At 39.9% G+C, this 15,869-nt stretch overlaps 1 protein-coding gene across 5 annotated transcripts in view; it reads right to left on the bottom strand.

Moving 5' to 3' along the window:
* Window positions 1-15,869, bottom strand: part of LOC133455370 (ankyrin-1-like) — a 105,081-nt gene that overhangs the window by 9,198 nt on the left and 80,014 nt on the right. For 3 of the 5 annotated variants that reach the window (XM_061734361.1, XM_061734362.1, XM_061734363.1), the window contains 6 exons: window positions 14,896-14,970; window positions 14,483-14,614; window positions 13,580-13,738; window positions 12,938-13,009; window positions 1,497-2,160; window positions 605-740 (listed from right to left, as the gene is read on the bottom strand). In XM_061734361.1, the coding sequence (XP_061590345.1) occupies window positions 605-740; window positions 1,497-2,160; window positions 12,938-13,009; window positions 13,580-13,738; window positions 14,483-14,614; window positions 14,896-14,970 (1,238 nt within the window). The remainder of the gene's footprint in view (window positions 1-604; window positions 741-1,496; window positions 2,161-12,937; window positions 13,010-13,579; window positions 13,739-14,482; window positions 14,615-14,895; window positions 14,971-15,869) is intronic. The other 2 variants (XM_061734364.1, XM_061734365.1) reach the window with 2 other exon arrangements.

The following is a 15,869-nucleotide window of genomic DNA, read 5'->3' as shown; positions in this document are numbered from 1 at the left end:
TTAAATAAAACAAGACATTTTCTAATTAAACTAAACTGGGTCTTTGCATGCTAAATAATAATGCAACCCATGAAGGAGGTAGAGGTGTGTAATGTCAGTCATTACATTTGCTGTTCACATTTGCAAGTTTTTTGCAAGGAACACGAGCCGGTCTACCCGGTGGCATGTTCCAACGCCCCCTCCTACACTAAAGAGCCTCTCCAATGGGGCACTTGTCGCAGGTATTGAGAGGTATTTCCATCAATCATTAATATGGTATCAATCATTAATATGTGTGCAGACAAGGTAAAAAAAAAATAAATAAATAAAAAAAAAATAGTGAAAAATCGATTTTACGATTTTCACATTTTCACATTTTAACATCGTTCTAATTACATAATCGCGATTACGATTTAAAATCGATTAATCGAACAGCACTAGCATAGATGTTCTCCCTCCAGGTGCAGGAAGCAGCAGGTGGCAACCTGACCTGGCCCCGCCTCAGTTCCTGCTCCCAGCTTCGCTGGCCTGCCTCCTGAGGAGAGAAGCCCAGCCCCTTGTCCAAAGGCTGCGTGCCATTTAGGACGAGCCCACGCAGCACGTGAGAGTAATCCGTGTCACACACCGGAGACAGGAGGGCGTCCTGGGCCATGTGCAAGCCGGGCCCACCGCCGTCATGTCCTGTTGACACAGAGCCCACCCAGCCCTGCAGGGACTCCTTGTCCGGCAAGTAGGGTTGAAATGCTCCTATTCCAACCATCCTAGAAACAGACAGCGTATGAGACGTGGGGAGATAGAGGAACAACAGAGTACACGCATGATGAGTTGACTTTGAGCACAGTTTAGTTTAGTTTTATTTAGCACATAACATCAAAAAAATAACATTACACAAGTAAGTTCAGTTAAAAGAAACTGTGCAGGGAGGAGCGAGCAAGCCAGTAGGCTTATGAGGAGCCCCCACCTAATAACATTTAACAAAATCCTTATGAGGATATAAAATCATAAAAATAAAAATAAATCATAAAAATTGCATGTAGAACATGAATGAAAATAAAATAATAAAAAAAAAAGATAAAAAAATGACTGTACACATGATCATGAAAATATGAGTATTAAGCTGAACAAATGGCAACACAGAATATGAAGTGAAAAAGAACATTAAGACCTTTCTTGACTACATTTTTGAATTAAATGCTCTCTTAAGCGACTTTTGAAAATGGTTAGGGACCTACAATTGTTTGCAATATGGTACCAACTATTCCAGACTTTGACACCTCTAAATCTAAACAAAAATTGGCTTCTTGATTCCAGACATTTAGGCGGATGTACGGCTAGGGCCTGCCGAGTTGAGTAGGAATGAAATTGAGAGTTAGTGGCAAAGTATGACCTAAAGTGCTCTGGAACATTTCCTTCTGAGGAAAATATTTTGTAAAGGAAAATGCCTATTTGGTAACTGTTGATGTCATAAATAGTAAGAATCTTTAGATTTTTAAATGGCACACTCGTAGTTGACGCACCTGTTGTCTCCATTGTGTTCCGAGAGCCGACTCACACCAATCATCTCACTCCGCTGGGCGTACACCTGCTGGCCTGCAACAAGAGAAATCCCTTCCACTGAGCCCAGCCCTACACCTTCAACTCCTCCTTTCCTTCCTCCTCCCACCGTCGAAGCCTCCACTTTCCTCACGTCCGACCTCTGACCTCCCAGCTGCCCGTTTAGGTTGACCTTTGGAACGGCGCCACTGGCCCTCACCCTGTCCCTTTCTGCCAGTGCACTCACTAGCTCCTGTGGTGCCTCCTCCTCCTCAACCTCTCCTTCCTCCTCCTCCTCCTCCTCCTCCTCTTCTTCCTCCAGTTCCATGATGGAACCGCTGGCCCCGCTGGCACCGCTGCTCGGGCGTCCCAAGCTGTAGGGCAAAGAGAGCGTGGCACCCTCTGAGTCGTCAGCCCGACTGCTGCCCTCCAGGGAAGAGTCCTCCACTGTGACCAGAGAGGGACTGACCCCTGCAGGCCACACCTGCACGTCCGACATCTCCATTAAAGTGTCCTCTTCTGTGGTGGCGATGGGCGCACACTCCAGGCTAGAGACTTCCTGCCAGTAAGGCTCCACGCTGAGTGGAGAGGGCAAGCTGTACTGCAAGGAAGCCGGAGACAGGAGCTCCTCCTGCACCAGCCCATAACCTGGAGGGAAGACAGGAGCAAGAGAAGAGAAAGACTAACAACAAGCAGGCACAGCCGTAGGGGGGGCGGGGAGGTGGTGGAGCAACTGTTTCGCTAACCTACAAGGGAAACAGTGGAGATCAGCCCAGTCCCAATACACAAGAGAGACACTATGAGTCTGGAAGGACAATTTAGGATTAAGGTGCCAAATGTGTAATTCAGTAACACCAGGCTCAGAAAACAGGAGTTTTAATCTTGAATGATTTTGATTTTGACAAAATCCTGCTGCCTGAACCTAGTAAGACCTATTAAGACAGAGCCAGCTATTAGACTCTATAGATTAGTATTGATTAAATCAATGATTAATATATTGAAAAAATCAATCTTTAATATGCTATCTTTGCACATTTAAATAAAAGCCATACTACAATAACAAAATTAATGCAGTCAATAAAGAACCATATTTCTTTTCAAAGTCTGATTTTCCCATTGTTACGTTGTCTAATTCACGTATTTTGACTCATTATTGTGTTTGTGAGGAGGCAGCTCATGTCTTTGTCATTGGGACACAGCAGCGTGTGAGAGGTGAAGGCAAAAGGAGTCAGGTGTATAATCTGTGGCTTGTGGAGAGAAAGATGCAGGGCTCAAGTTTAAGAAAGTGATTCTGCAGAACATGAACTGTTCTATGTGAAGAGAAAAGGAAGGCGAGTAGAGAATGAACCATTAATTGTGGGGTTGGCACGATATTCACCGGTGTTAGCATTTGTCCTCTGAATAAGAGCGTTCAACCTGATCCAATGCTAAGGTTCAATCAGGACGTTAAAACGAACTCCTGGTCCTTTCCACATCTCAAATTTTTAAAATGACAACCTCAGAAGAATAGCAACACATGACATGTTATAGTGCTTGAATATCTAGTCAAGAAAAACTAATTCAAAGTGCTCAGTAGTGTGTGGAAAAACTGTCTGTATGACATTGTCAATCTCTCATTTCACTTTGTCCCACTCTTCATTACAGTGTTACCTTGGTTCATTGAGGTTTGCAGCCATTCACTTATACACAATTCTCTCAATCAATGAGTCAATCAATCAATCAACCAATCAATCAATCAACCAATCAATCAATGAATCAACCAATCAATCAACAAATCAAGAACACTTAGGGCCTGATTTACTAAAGGTTTGCGTGTGTAAAAACCTGTGCAAACTTGACAGCACCCGCAAACCAAGGTGCAAGCTGATCTACTAACAGCGTGCAAAGAATAGCGTGCGCAAAATAGCACACGCTATTCATTTAGTTCTTTTGCCCTGATGAATAATCAATATGGGGCGTACCCAGCAGAACGCGCTAAATACTAGTAGGGGAAAATGCAAATTGGTCCATTTACCACACGCAATGAGATTTACCAAGCCTGAAAGTTTTTGCGGGGATTGTGATTGCGTCTGTATTTAATACGTTCGAAAGGAAGGTGCTAATCTGCACAGCATTACTATTGTGGTGAGGATTCTCCACATGCAAAAGGAGAAATATTTTATTTGAATGTTAAATCGAGTATTATTCAGCAAAAGGTTGCCACAGGAGGCATCTTCATTTTTTTAATTTGTGACAATAAATAAATCACGTGTTTTCATGGAGAAAAAAGTGTTTCTTATTGTGCGCCAATGACGTGATCTACTAGTTTGCATTATTCGTTTTGGAATACTCAATTTAGATATATACTGCATGGGATTTGGACTCAGAATAATGGCTATAATTGCCACGGCATGCCACGGGTAGCTGGAGACCGGAGCATCAAGACTGGAGAGATGATTAAAAATGATGTCCGAGCTGTCATGTTAGTCTATGTCCAAAATAACACTGAAAGGCTTGTCTGATTACGCTTTTAGTTGTCATCCATCCATTCAATACACGTAACTGACATTGATGTATTCACAGTGATTCCTTATCAGCTGTAAATACTTGTGTACAGCCATTATTCTGAGTCCAAATCCCATGCAGTAATATATCTAAATTGAGTATTCCAAAACGAATAATGCAAACTATAGATCACGTCATTGGCACCCCAGGATACAGCTTTGCCACCGAGGTGGCAAAGCGCTCTCTGCTCTGTGCGCTCTGAATTTGGGCACACCATAGGTCTGGGTAATGTACTCGCAAATATCCAGTGTAACAGTCTTTGTGAGGAAATATCTATACTTTGTCTTTGCCACCTCCAAAACAGACAAACAGTTGTTGCGTCTCTCTCATGGAAGGTGCGCTCCTAAACCCGAATCGCGCAAACCCGAAGCGCATGATGAGATGAGGTCTCTCCTCCTCCTCCATTTGCACACATTGATTAAACCAAAACAAACTAAGCAAACGTAATAGTTATTACATTTGTGGGAAATCGCGTGTTACGTTTGTAGTAGGCAGTGACTATTACGTTTGTGGGAAATGTATTACATTTGCAGGATTATTACATTAAAAACTGCATATTTTTATTACGTTTGTGGTTTATTACGTTTACGGGCATTATTACATTGGCGGGCGTTACAAGCCTGCTTACTGTGTTGTCTTCCATAATATTTGTAAATATATATAATATAAACTCCTAAGTATGTGTTTGTGTGAGTGTGTATATATAAATATATTGAAGTGTCAGTGTGTTGTTTTTTTTCTTGGTCTACTTATCATTGAATATACGAGGGGGTGCTTTTCACGGCAGGGGTGCTGAATACGGCACAACAATTTGCCTCTTCCACTAATACCTCTAACTCCAACTCGTCAAATTTCATTTTGCGCTTGTGACTTGTGACTGTGTTTTCCATCCAGACTCTCCATGGCGCAAAGTTTGCGCCGCAAACCGTAAGACGCGCAACACCTCATTTAAATACTGCTGTTTGCACCTGTTATCAATTGCGCACGCAATCTTAGTTGATCACCCGCAAACCACACGCAAACAGCACGCGCAAACTTTTTCAGTGCACACGCAATTTAGTACTCTTTATTTAGGATCTTAGTAAATCGGGCCCTTAGAGGGGAGTTCATAGCTACCTTAATGACTGCAAAGTGCTTTGGTCCCATGTATTTGAAACAAGCTGAAATCCTCACCTCTCCAGCATCATGTTTGATCGGTGTTATGAAGTGTTGGTTTGAAAACACATGGAACTTTATATGATGAGCAAACATTTTCACTGACACCTCCTCTGTCCATATTATTTATAAGAAGTGTAGGGTTTTGTTTCAGTGTTTAATTCTCAGCAGACTGGTGCAATGACTGAGCACCCTTTTTCACATCCACCCTCATACATCTTTGGAAACCTAAGTTGTGCTGCCTTTCTTTCTTTCTTTCTTTCACATAATTTTTGTGTTGTAACCTGGCTCACACTCTGACGCGGGCAAGTCTGCGTGATATGGAAGTATCACCCATGTTTTACGTAGTGTAGCTCTTAATCACTTATCTCAAGCAAACAGCGATGGAGAGGAATCAGCCCAGAGCGGTTATTTGAGTATAAGGTAAATTCCACGATGTTTGGAGCTAAAGAAGACGAAGACAGTCGAGGGACCCAATCAAGGCTCCAACGAAGGGAGGGCTAAGTCTAAACCACAGTTCCTCGCTATCAGTTTAGCCAATTATATTGTAATCATTTATCTAATATTTGCACTTTTGTCAGTAGAAAACTATGATGTATATTCTGTTCTGTGGTCGTTTCTGAGAGGTTGTCTGACGGACAGAAAAGGTCCATGTGTAAGTTTACTTTGAATCTCCAATAGGAAAAGCTTTAACTGAGAGAAGTTGTTTGTCTTTATTTCTGGGCTATGTGTCTTCTTTCTCATATCAACGAGCACACAGGTTTAAAATACCTAACAATCTGGTGACCTCAACGTGATGTGAGAAGAAGTCCTTGAGTTCCCAACATCGCTGATTGTACTTCAGTTTGCACGGAAAAGAATCCTGTGGACTCCGCTGTCATTTTGTAGAGGAGGTAAGGTTTACTGACCTAAATTGTTAAAATATAGCTTTTGTAGTTCAGTTATTGGTTCAGATATTTAATAGATTATTTTTTGGGTTTAAAATCCCTCGGGTTCGATATCCTGTAAAAGTTTGGGTGGTTTAAAACCCTTCAGGTTAAACTCCTGTAAAATGGGCACAGGTTTCAAATCCCTTAGGTTTGTGGTCCTGTAAAAACTGGGTGGTTGAAAATCCTCTTTTTCCGGTCTTTTGTATTTTTTTCCCGTATCATCCTCTCCGTTTTATGTTTTCTTTTTTTTTGAAAAGATACATATTTTTGGAAGGGTGGTTGTGAGACTAGTTGAGTGTGATACTGAATAGTGTATTTGTGTGAACTCTGGGGAAGAGGAGACCTTATGACCTCTGCTTCACCAGTTTTCATTCAGATTGGGCCGGTTTCTGGCTGTTTTATGAAGACATTTTTTTTTTTTTAACAGACTTGAACAGATGCACTTGGCAACAACATTTGCCACACTCTCTTTCGCAGACGTGCGCATGCACATGGTGCTCTCCTCCAGTTTAGTTTGGCGAAGAGCATTGTTGTGGCAACACCGTTGCTGCTAACGTTAGCTCTGGCTGGGTGCTTTGCGTTTATGTGGTAGACTAAACTTAAGCTACTTCGGGGGTGAGCAAAGTCCTTTCCACAAAGAACACTTATCACGCTACTTTTATCAGGGGTGCCGTCGGGTGGTTTTAGAAATATAAATTCTCCATTCACTGGACCGACAACTTTCACATGCTCCCCCATTTTCACCTCTCTTCTCCGCTACTGACCGTCATAAACTGTTAACATTCTCATTTAGGGCCACCAACAGTGATAAAGCGCTTGGATAGAACATTTCTCTGAGCACCGCACAGTCTGATTTTGGGGTGAACTTGCAGGGATTTCAACTCTTGGGAAGATCAGGATATTTTTCAATGTTTTCCCCATGTGAATATTTTTTCTCAGTACAAATGATGGATGCCACAGAGTTTAGAAATGGCCACATAACCCTTCCCGCCTAGACAGGCGGCACAAATTGCTCCTCTAAGATCATTGCTGAAGGCCTCCCTTCTTGGATTTGTGGTAGAGTGGAGCTAAATGACCAGCAAACCTTCTGCTCTCATAAAACTAGTCATACTTAGAAACTACGCAAGTGCATCTTGAGACTACTCTCACATTGTTCTCCTGTATTTGCTTTTGTTTTTGTTGATTTATTAATCAACAAAAATCATGTCATTTGTTGTTGCTCACCGGAGATTGGTTTATTTATACGTAAATTTAAGACCTGATGAGGACCAGATGTTTTTTTTTCTTTTGTCCTTTGGCTACGTAAACCTCAGAATGTAAAATATTGACTTTTTACTACATAATTTACATAATTGTTTCTTTTTCATTTTAATGATGTCCAATTAAAATAGTTTTGGTTTCAGTATTGAGAAACATTTCCATTTCAGTTAAATCACCGCTGCTGTGAAATTGATAAAAAATCTTTATTAAATGGCCGCTTATCGTTCCAACCCATGTCACATATCCCTGAAGGGGAATCAGCAGCATCTCTCAGATTCTGTGAAGGAAAATGCAAGTTACTGTTGTCTTGCATTGTTCTCCATACCAGATGCACTTCAGAGTCATGCACCCCAAGCATCCAAATAAAAGCTACTGTACACGCATACAAACATAAATATGTACACACATCAAACAAAACTATTAAATAGAAAAGTATTTATTATGTAACAGTCTCCTTTTAAAAAAAATTTTGAATCGATTAAATTGTTCTATCTATCTAAGGGGCATTAATAATATTCACAGGGACTTAATGCTATAGTTGGTAATCTTAGAAGTTTTAACTAACTTTAATAATCATTAGCTTCACAATATGACATTACGATTTATATTAGTATACCGGTAAACACATTTTATTTACACCTTGTTGCAGTGCTTTATAATAAAGTTTTCCTCTGTTTTAACTGTCAAAACATCATTCTGTGTCACTGATTTAGTGAAACATAAAAAAACACAAATGCACACAATCAAATACACAACCACACATTTTAATGCCATATAATCAGGGGTAACTTTTTTTTGCTCATATTTTTGAGTACAAAAAAAAAAGTTCATCATACATTAATATTGTAATTTACGTTGATAATAGAATTTTCTTTAATATACTCAATCTCAACAGATTAAAAAAAATATAAACACTATTGTATTTGATTTTAATTTAAACACTAGAATTTGAAGTTCCTTTTTGATATATTGTTCATTATTCTGTATATTTACTTATTTTCTTATCTAAAAAAATTCAAATCTAAGAGTCAAAGTCAAAGAAACATTCATTATGGAAATAAATGGAATCAAAAATGTGTCAAATCCTGCAATCTTGACTTAGATTTTTAACTAATTTGATGGACTGGATTGGTGTTTAACCGATTGATCATAAAGTGAGTAAAATAGTTTTGCTAAACTGTTGCTTTAATGAGTTCAGATGAATGAACCATAAAGAAGTGTTTCACCCATAATCAGTGTTTCCCAAGAATACTTTTGCGTATCACTAAGAGACGATAAACTCTGGAGGCTCATGATGTGAAAGTGACAGAGCGTAAAGCACTCACTTTGTCCAAATATCTCTTTACTAAGAACAAACGCCTATTTACAATATGCTTTGATTGAAATAAAAATACAGTTTCTAGATGTCTGTACTAGTCTCATTACTATTTTAGCTCGGGAGTCATAAAAAGTCCACATCTCTTCTAGGCAGTGCAACTAACATTAACGTTATCTCAATGGAATAAGTTATTTCACTTTGATAACTGTTTACTACGAGGCTCAAGAGGTCAGTTTACAGAGGAAGTTTTAAGGGTGATAATTCTCAGCTCTGAACCGCAGTTGCTTTGCAGAGGTAACTGACAATTAACGCAGAAGTTTGGCAGAGGCTGTGCCACTGCAACTAAGCTCCTTCAATAAGGGTGACCCTTGAACCAGGGTCACGACTAAACTGATAAAAATAGACACAGACGTCAGTTTGTGTCTGTTTTTATCTTCAACACCTGGTGCCATTTTTAAAGGGTTGCCACACTCTTCACATTCAGTGAAGATGCTGTCAATAAACTGTGACTCAAATGGGTGCAGGATTTAACGTTTCCATCGCATCAAATCCAGCAGAGCGGCAGCTGAGGATTTTTACTCAGCTTCAAGTCATTTTTAGCATTAAAAAGTAAAAGTTGCAGTATTTGCTTGAGTCTTTCAGTACTCAGTCTACTCAACCACAGACACTTATACATAAAATGGCCTCAGGCCTAACGAGTTAATTTCATTTTTAGCACAGCTGAGATATACGTTATTACAAAAACGTCTTATTATATAAGAATATAGTAAGTCATTAAGATTGAGCAGTGGGCTGTAAGAGATTGCAATAACATGGTAAACTTGGAATGCACATCTATTGTAAATAAAGTTTTTTTATATTCCTTAGATTTCGTACAGGTTATTATCATATGAGTGCTCAGATTGCACAACTTTTCCTGGCCTGATCCAGAGCAACTGTTGAAAAAAGACAGATATATTTAGAATAAATGATTAGGTGAAATACCTCTTTACTGTGGAATTCATTTAAAGCAGCACAAAAGTTTTTTCTTATATACTAAAATGCCAGTTACATTTTTTAACTTTAAGTATTGTTAAAGGAGCTTGAGGCTCCTTTTAAGAAATGAGACTCTCTAGCGCCACCCTTCACCACGACGGCCGTCGGGGGTACTTCAGCCAACAGTGAAGCCGGCACGGGAGAACGGGGAGAACGCACATGCAGCGTCATGTGAAGTCACATCCGCAGGACAGCGCGGGAAAATCGGGACCGAATTGCAGCACATTTTGCAGCACACAGCCTGTTCAAGGCAAAGGAGAGATACACTAGAGGAATCATTCTTTTGGGTTTGGAACGCTTCATCTGACAGTATTACTAGAAAACTTAAAATGTATACGGATTTTTTTCATAAATCTTGCCACAATCCGACCTCAAGCTCCTTTAACATCCAGTCTCCTATACCTTCTACCATCAAGAAACACCGCAAATAACACTGGATTCTTGACCCATTATTTGACGAGATATCTAGTTCATGAAAACATTCTACCTTGGCCTAATGCATTGGAAAACCCTCCAATCCACTGTATATGAGTCGTCCTAGTGTGTAAAGTAAAAATACCTTCAAAAAACCATATTGGGCCTATAAAATTGCAGATGTTCAAAAGCAACTATTTAAATGTGACAGAGCCCACCTGCATATTAGGCCAAGGTAGGATGTTTCGAGGCATATGATATCGTGTTACACCACTGGTTGTCTCTTGAAATTACTGTGGATTACATCACGATGAAACTAGCTCACAGAGCTTCACTGGATGTCATGGCAACAGGAAGTAGGAACGTTTTGATGAAAGACAAAGGGAGCCGAACTGTTGACTGAATGTTGTAAAACCTTAGCTTCCATGCCTATTAGGGGTGCTGCTGAGTTAAAAATGGCAAAAATGTCGTTTGTGCTGCTTTAATCTTAGAGTTTATGCATTTATGGACAAACGTGTGTGTAGGCATGTGTGTGTGATTCTGGGATGGTACAGGCCCTGGAAGGTCAGGTGGTATCAGAATGAGGTGAACAGGGAGGAATGAGTCAGGATGAACAGTTGGGGTGAGTTAGTTGAGTCTGGGTTAGTCCTTTCCTTTTACTCCTGCAGTTTAACAAAAACACCCCCCCCGACACACACACACACACACGCACACAGAGAACAGGTGTCGGAGACACAACATTTGGTGAAGCACAAATCTACTCCAAAAAAAATAGACAAAAAAAAAATAGACAACACACTGCACAGCACACTACTTGTCGTAACGCTGCTCACCCACACAACACTGCACTCATAGATAGAAATAGATGAGGACACACAGTTTTGGTTCTAAGGTGAGTTGTACAGAAAACATCATCAACACCCAAATCAAAACACACCTCAGAGCAACATCCCTGCTGGCAGATAACGTTCAGACAATGTTTTCAGTGAGTCAGCCATAAGACTTGGGCAAAACAAAGTCCCTTCGTGCAAAGTTAGATAGAAGAACTTAATTTTATTAATTCAAGGCACAAATTGAATAAATTGTATATATGTATGCTGTATAAATGCATGTAATATCTGTAATTATATAGTTTGGAATAATAGATGCTTTTGCCCATGAATGAAAGGCCTCACAGCAACGTTGTACGTTGAACATTACGCGCGATGCAGCTGACCAACAGTGTAGCATTAAAGACACTCAATTTATGTTACAAGAAACTATGGAACAATTGTTTGTTAATTAAGCATTAAAAAAAGAGAAAAATGCACCCACAGAACAGACATTAATTTTGCACACTGTGAAGAGAAGTTCATACATTGAAAGCATGCCATGCACATATTGATGTCAGTAACAAAAACTGCAAAACAGCAGACTTTATTTCTTTCAAGGAATGCCTCAAGCACAAATAATTGCCTCTCCTTATACCAAAATAACCCCAGGTAGATTTGACAATGCTGATTTGTGAAATATTTTTTACGCAAGTATATGAGCTTGCAGGTTTTAGGAACCTTTAATTAATAGTTTCCTTTCATTTACTGCCTTTGAATAAATTCACGAGTCTCAGATCTGAAGCACTCTTGCAAACACACACAGAGAGATACTGTACCAGCAAAGCGTGCAGCATGCACATGCACAAACTGTAGTACACACACTGAGTTGGATTTAAAGAGGAGGAGAGGGTCCCCCACTCGACTCAATGAGGGGAGGAGCATAGGAAAACAAGATGACAAGAGAAGAGGAGGCCCAGAGGTCAACATGAGGTCTTATGAGGTCAGAGGTCGGACAGGAAGAGCTGTGAGGAAGAAGAGCAGAAGAGGCGGGGAGGAGGAGGAGGTAGAGGAGGAGGAGGAGGAGGAGGAGGGGCAGGGCGGCTGGGCAGCAGATATGACGTGTCACAGGTTCAGAGAGTAAGACAGAAACCTGAGGAAAAGAGAAAATTCCAAGACTGCTTTAACATTGAAGCAACGCAACAATGTCTGGTGTCAATCTGATGTAATCAGACCAGGGAAATTTGTCTTGTTCTCAGGAAGGAAAAAGGATATAGAAAGAGAGAAAGAAAGGAAGATAGTAATAAAGATAGAAAGACAAAGAAAGAAAGAAAGAAAGAAAGAAAGAAAGAAAGAAAGAAAGAAAGAAAGAAAGAAAGAAAGAAAGAAAGAAAGAAAGAAAGAAAGAGGAAAGGACAGAAACAAGGCATGAAGGTCCAGAGCACACTATCATTTGTGCACCAGAGCCACTTTTGACACGTGTATCCATCCCAGACAGACACACACAAGCATGTGTGCACACACATAAATGTATGTGTGCACACATGCATGACCGCAAAAAGGCCCACATTTAATCTGAACAATTCAAAGAAAATCAATGCGGTATTACCCATATATTAAGTGTTGGCTTATCTGGTCTTATAACGTCTTAAATCCTGGCAGTAAGAGTTAAAAGGAGTTATCCTCGTTTCTCATGTTAAGCAAGAGGAGTAAAACCATCATGTTCAGGGCTAAAGTATGAGGTGTGAACAAGTGTAATTCAAAGGGAAATCACTTGTGCCCCAGTAAGGAGTGCACAGGGACGGTGTTAGTGCATGCTGATAAAGGCTGGGTTCATGGTGGGAGAATGACACCATTCCTCAGACCTCAACAACAGCATTTGAGACTCAACATCATCATCATCATCATCCTCATGTCAAGAGCAACAAACCACCATGCAGCCCCAAATCCTTATAACTTACCCCTTCTGAAAAACGGGGGTCTAATAACTCTCGGCTTGTGCACTAGGCGAGATGGCCTTGTGTCCGTGATCTCTTGTGGGGCAACAGAAACAAGGTAAAAAGGCTGTTACCCACACTCAGAGGATGCAGGGAGGTTTTCACTGGTGGATAGTCCATGAGAATAACAGCACACACTCTTGCGCTGCAAGATTTTGTCAGAGAGTTTTCCTGGCAACGGTGACGATACTAACAGAAGGACCAATACAGCTGACTGAGCATTCAAATGGCACTTTTTTGCAAATGTTTGCCCTCTTATTACTATATTAGTCTATTTTGTAATTGGTAACTGCAATGAGCCACTCATTAAAGGCGCTCCCGAATATTATTTGTGCTTAAAAAAAGAAGTTAACTTTACATTTTTGACAATTACAGATCTTCATGGGACAATGTCAAACAATAGTGCATGTCTTACTATAAAAGTACATCTGTTTTAATACTCAAAACTTGCTGTGGAAATCAACTAATGGTAGCGCCATCTGATAATCAGATGTTAAACACGCCTACATTCACTTGATAAAAGCATTACTTTCTCATTCTAGATACATGTATTTGATTTAATCTTGTATGCCTCTGTGTGTGTTTGTTGATGATTGTGTGTCATACCATTAATCACGCTGGGCGACAGGAAGCTGGAGTCGCGGTCAATGAGACGACATGCACCCTCTTCTGAATATCCGGGTCCCGGCTGCTGGGCCGGACCCTCCAGTGAGGTTACAATGTCTGTACGGTCCACGTTCCTCAGGGCGGTGTACAGGCTCTCCACTTAGAGGCATGAACATGAAGGGAGAGGACGGAAAACAGAGAGAGAGAGACAAAGGGGCACCAGCGGGACAAGTGTGTGCACGTGAAAACACAAACAAGGGGAGTATACAGGGAAGGTTGGGGAAGATGGGAAGTTAGTGACTTGAACAAGATTGAAAATTCATTTTACAAGAAAATATCAAACATTTTTTTAATTAAGCATAAAAAAGACTCAAATACATCCAGTTCAAGGGCATTATATTGAACACTGTGACGGATTGGACTGGCACTTATTTCCACTCTATATATTTAAGAATGATGTGTGTTAAGTGGACCATGTGAAAGTGTACACACAACCAAAGCATGAATATTTAGCAAGCGGTTAAACATACAGGAATCACTACTAGATTATGTGGATTCTAAAAAAGAAGACAAATCTTCACATAATATGAAATAATGTTTCTCTGATAAGTTTTGGATTCTTTTTTTCTGTTTAGGTTCATTATAGGGGACATTATGGGATTCTTTTTGTCCTGTGGTCAAGACAAATAATTTTGGTTTCACAAACAAGTCAAAGAATCTAACACGACCCAAGTAGATTCATGAATACTGTGACCTGGACTCAAATCCCAATTAGTCCACCCAGAAGAAAACGGTACTTCTATACTGCATCTGTGATATTTTTAAAGTATGTCACAGACACTTTTCAAGAAAAATGTATTAACTTGTAAAGAGAATTTTGAAGGGATATGGTGTTGGACTTACTCTTGGCCTTTTTGCCCTCTCTGCTCACCCACAGATTGAGCAGGGCAGAGCTCTGATCCAGCAGAGAGTTTGGATTCTCCACACGGATCCTGTTAATGTCATCCACACAAAACTGAAGCTCCCGTGCCAACTCTGGATTTAAAAAAAAGGAGTAAGTTAAAGGCAAATACGTGAAGAACATCACATCAATGCACATGTCAGTAGTATCTTTGCTTGCAATGATCTCACTGATCAATGGCTGAGAGCAACCAACAAGGCTTGTGCTTTGCTTCAGATTAGCAGTGTAGCCATAAATTAATGCATTTCATTTGCAGTTGCTACCTTACTGTAGGTTACATGACTGCTGGTCCTTAGTCTGCCCTAAGGACATGACAATATTTGGTTTAGAGACATGGATATGGAATATGACTCACCAGCCCAGCTCAAACCAAGCTGCTCAGATATAACATTGATCTTGATCTCAGCCCTCTCCATGGCATTCACTGTGACTATTGAGGTAGAGAAAGAGATTTATAAATAGAAATATGTGAACAATATGTGAACATGTAATGAACTGAGTGGACTAATTTCAATTACAATCTAAATTTATGGTGATAATTCATTTGAACAGTTCTCAAGAAATGGACTAATTGGCCAGATGCATTTTACATCAAAGAAGTTGATAGGCATTCCTTAGATATTATTGATACATTGCTGTTAGGTAGTGGATAGAATCCAAATAGGGGGTAATTAAATAGTCTGTGAACTAAAACACTTTGGCGTATAGTAGCAATATGGCATTCTTTTTACCTATACCATTAAATATACCGTATTTTCTGGACTATAAGACGCACCTCCATATAAGCCGCACCCGCTCTATTTTTAAAAAAATAATAAAAAAAGATATACAAGCTGCACCTGTATATAAGCCGCATCCGCTCTATTTAAAAAAAAAGATATGCAAGCCGCAAATATATTTATGTTGTTAGATTAGATATTTACTACATGTACAGAAGGATTTTGAACTGTAAATGATGTACATGTATGTACCTAAATAGATCTTTCCTAACAGTGTCTTTTAACACGGCAGCAACTTTGCTGATTAAAACGGGACAGAACCAAGAGAAAATAACCGGTATTTATTTATCTATTTATCTGTTTGAAATCTGCTTCTACTTCTATCTGCTAAAGAAGAAGTAGCGTATTTTTCTTTGCATTTATTTTGTCTTAGTTTTGATTCTAATTCCGGTTAGCACTCCCCCTAGCGGTGGAAGAAATATCCACAGAATAGCCGCACCTTTGTATAAACCGCATGGTTCAAAACCTATGAAAAAAGTAGCGGCTTATAGTCCAGAAAATACAGTATCTTAATTTTTGGTGCATTTCATCCTTTATTGTCCTTTTTATT

This window comes from Cololabis saira, chromosome 11 (assembly GCF_033807715.1).
Source record: "Cololabis saira isolate AMF1-May2022 chromosome 11, fColSai1.1, whole genome shotgun sequence".
In the NCBI taxonomy this organism is placed as follows: Eukaryota; Metazoa; Chordata; class Actinopteri; order Beloniformes; family Belonidae; genus Cololabis; species Cololabis saira.
Note: the sequence above shows the minus strand (reverse complement) of the source record. Positions and strands in the feature narration are given on the sequence as shown.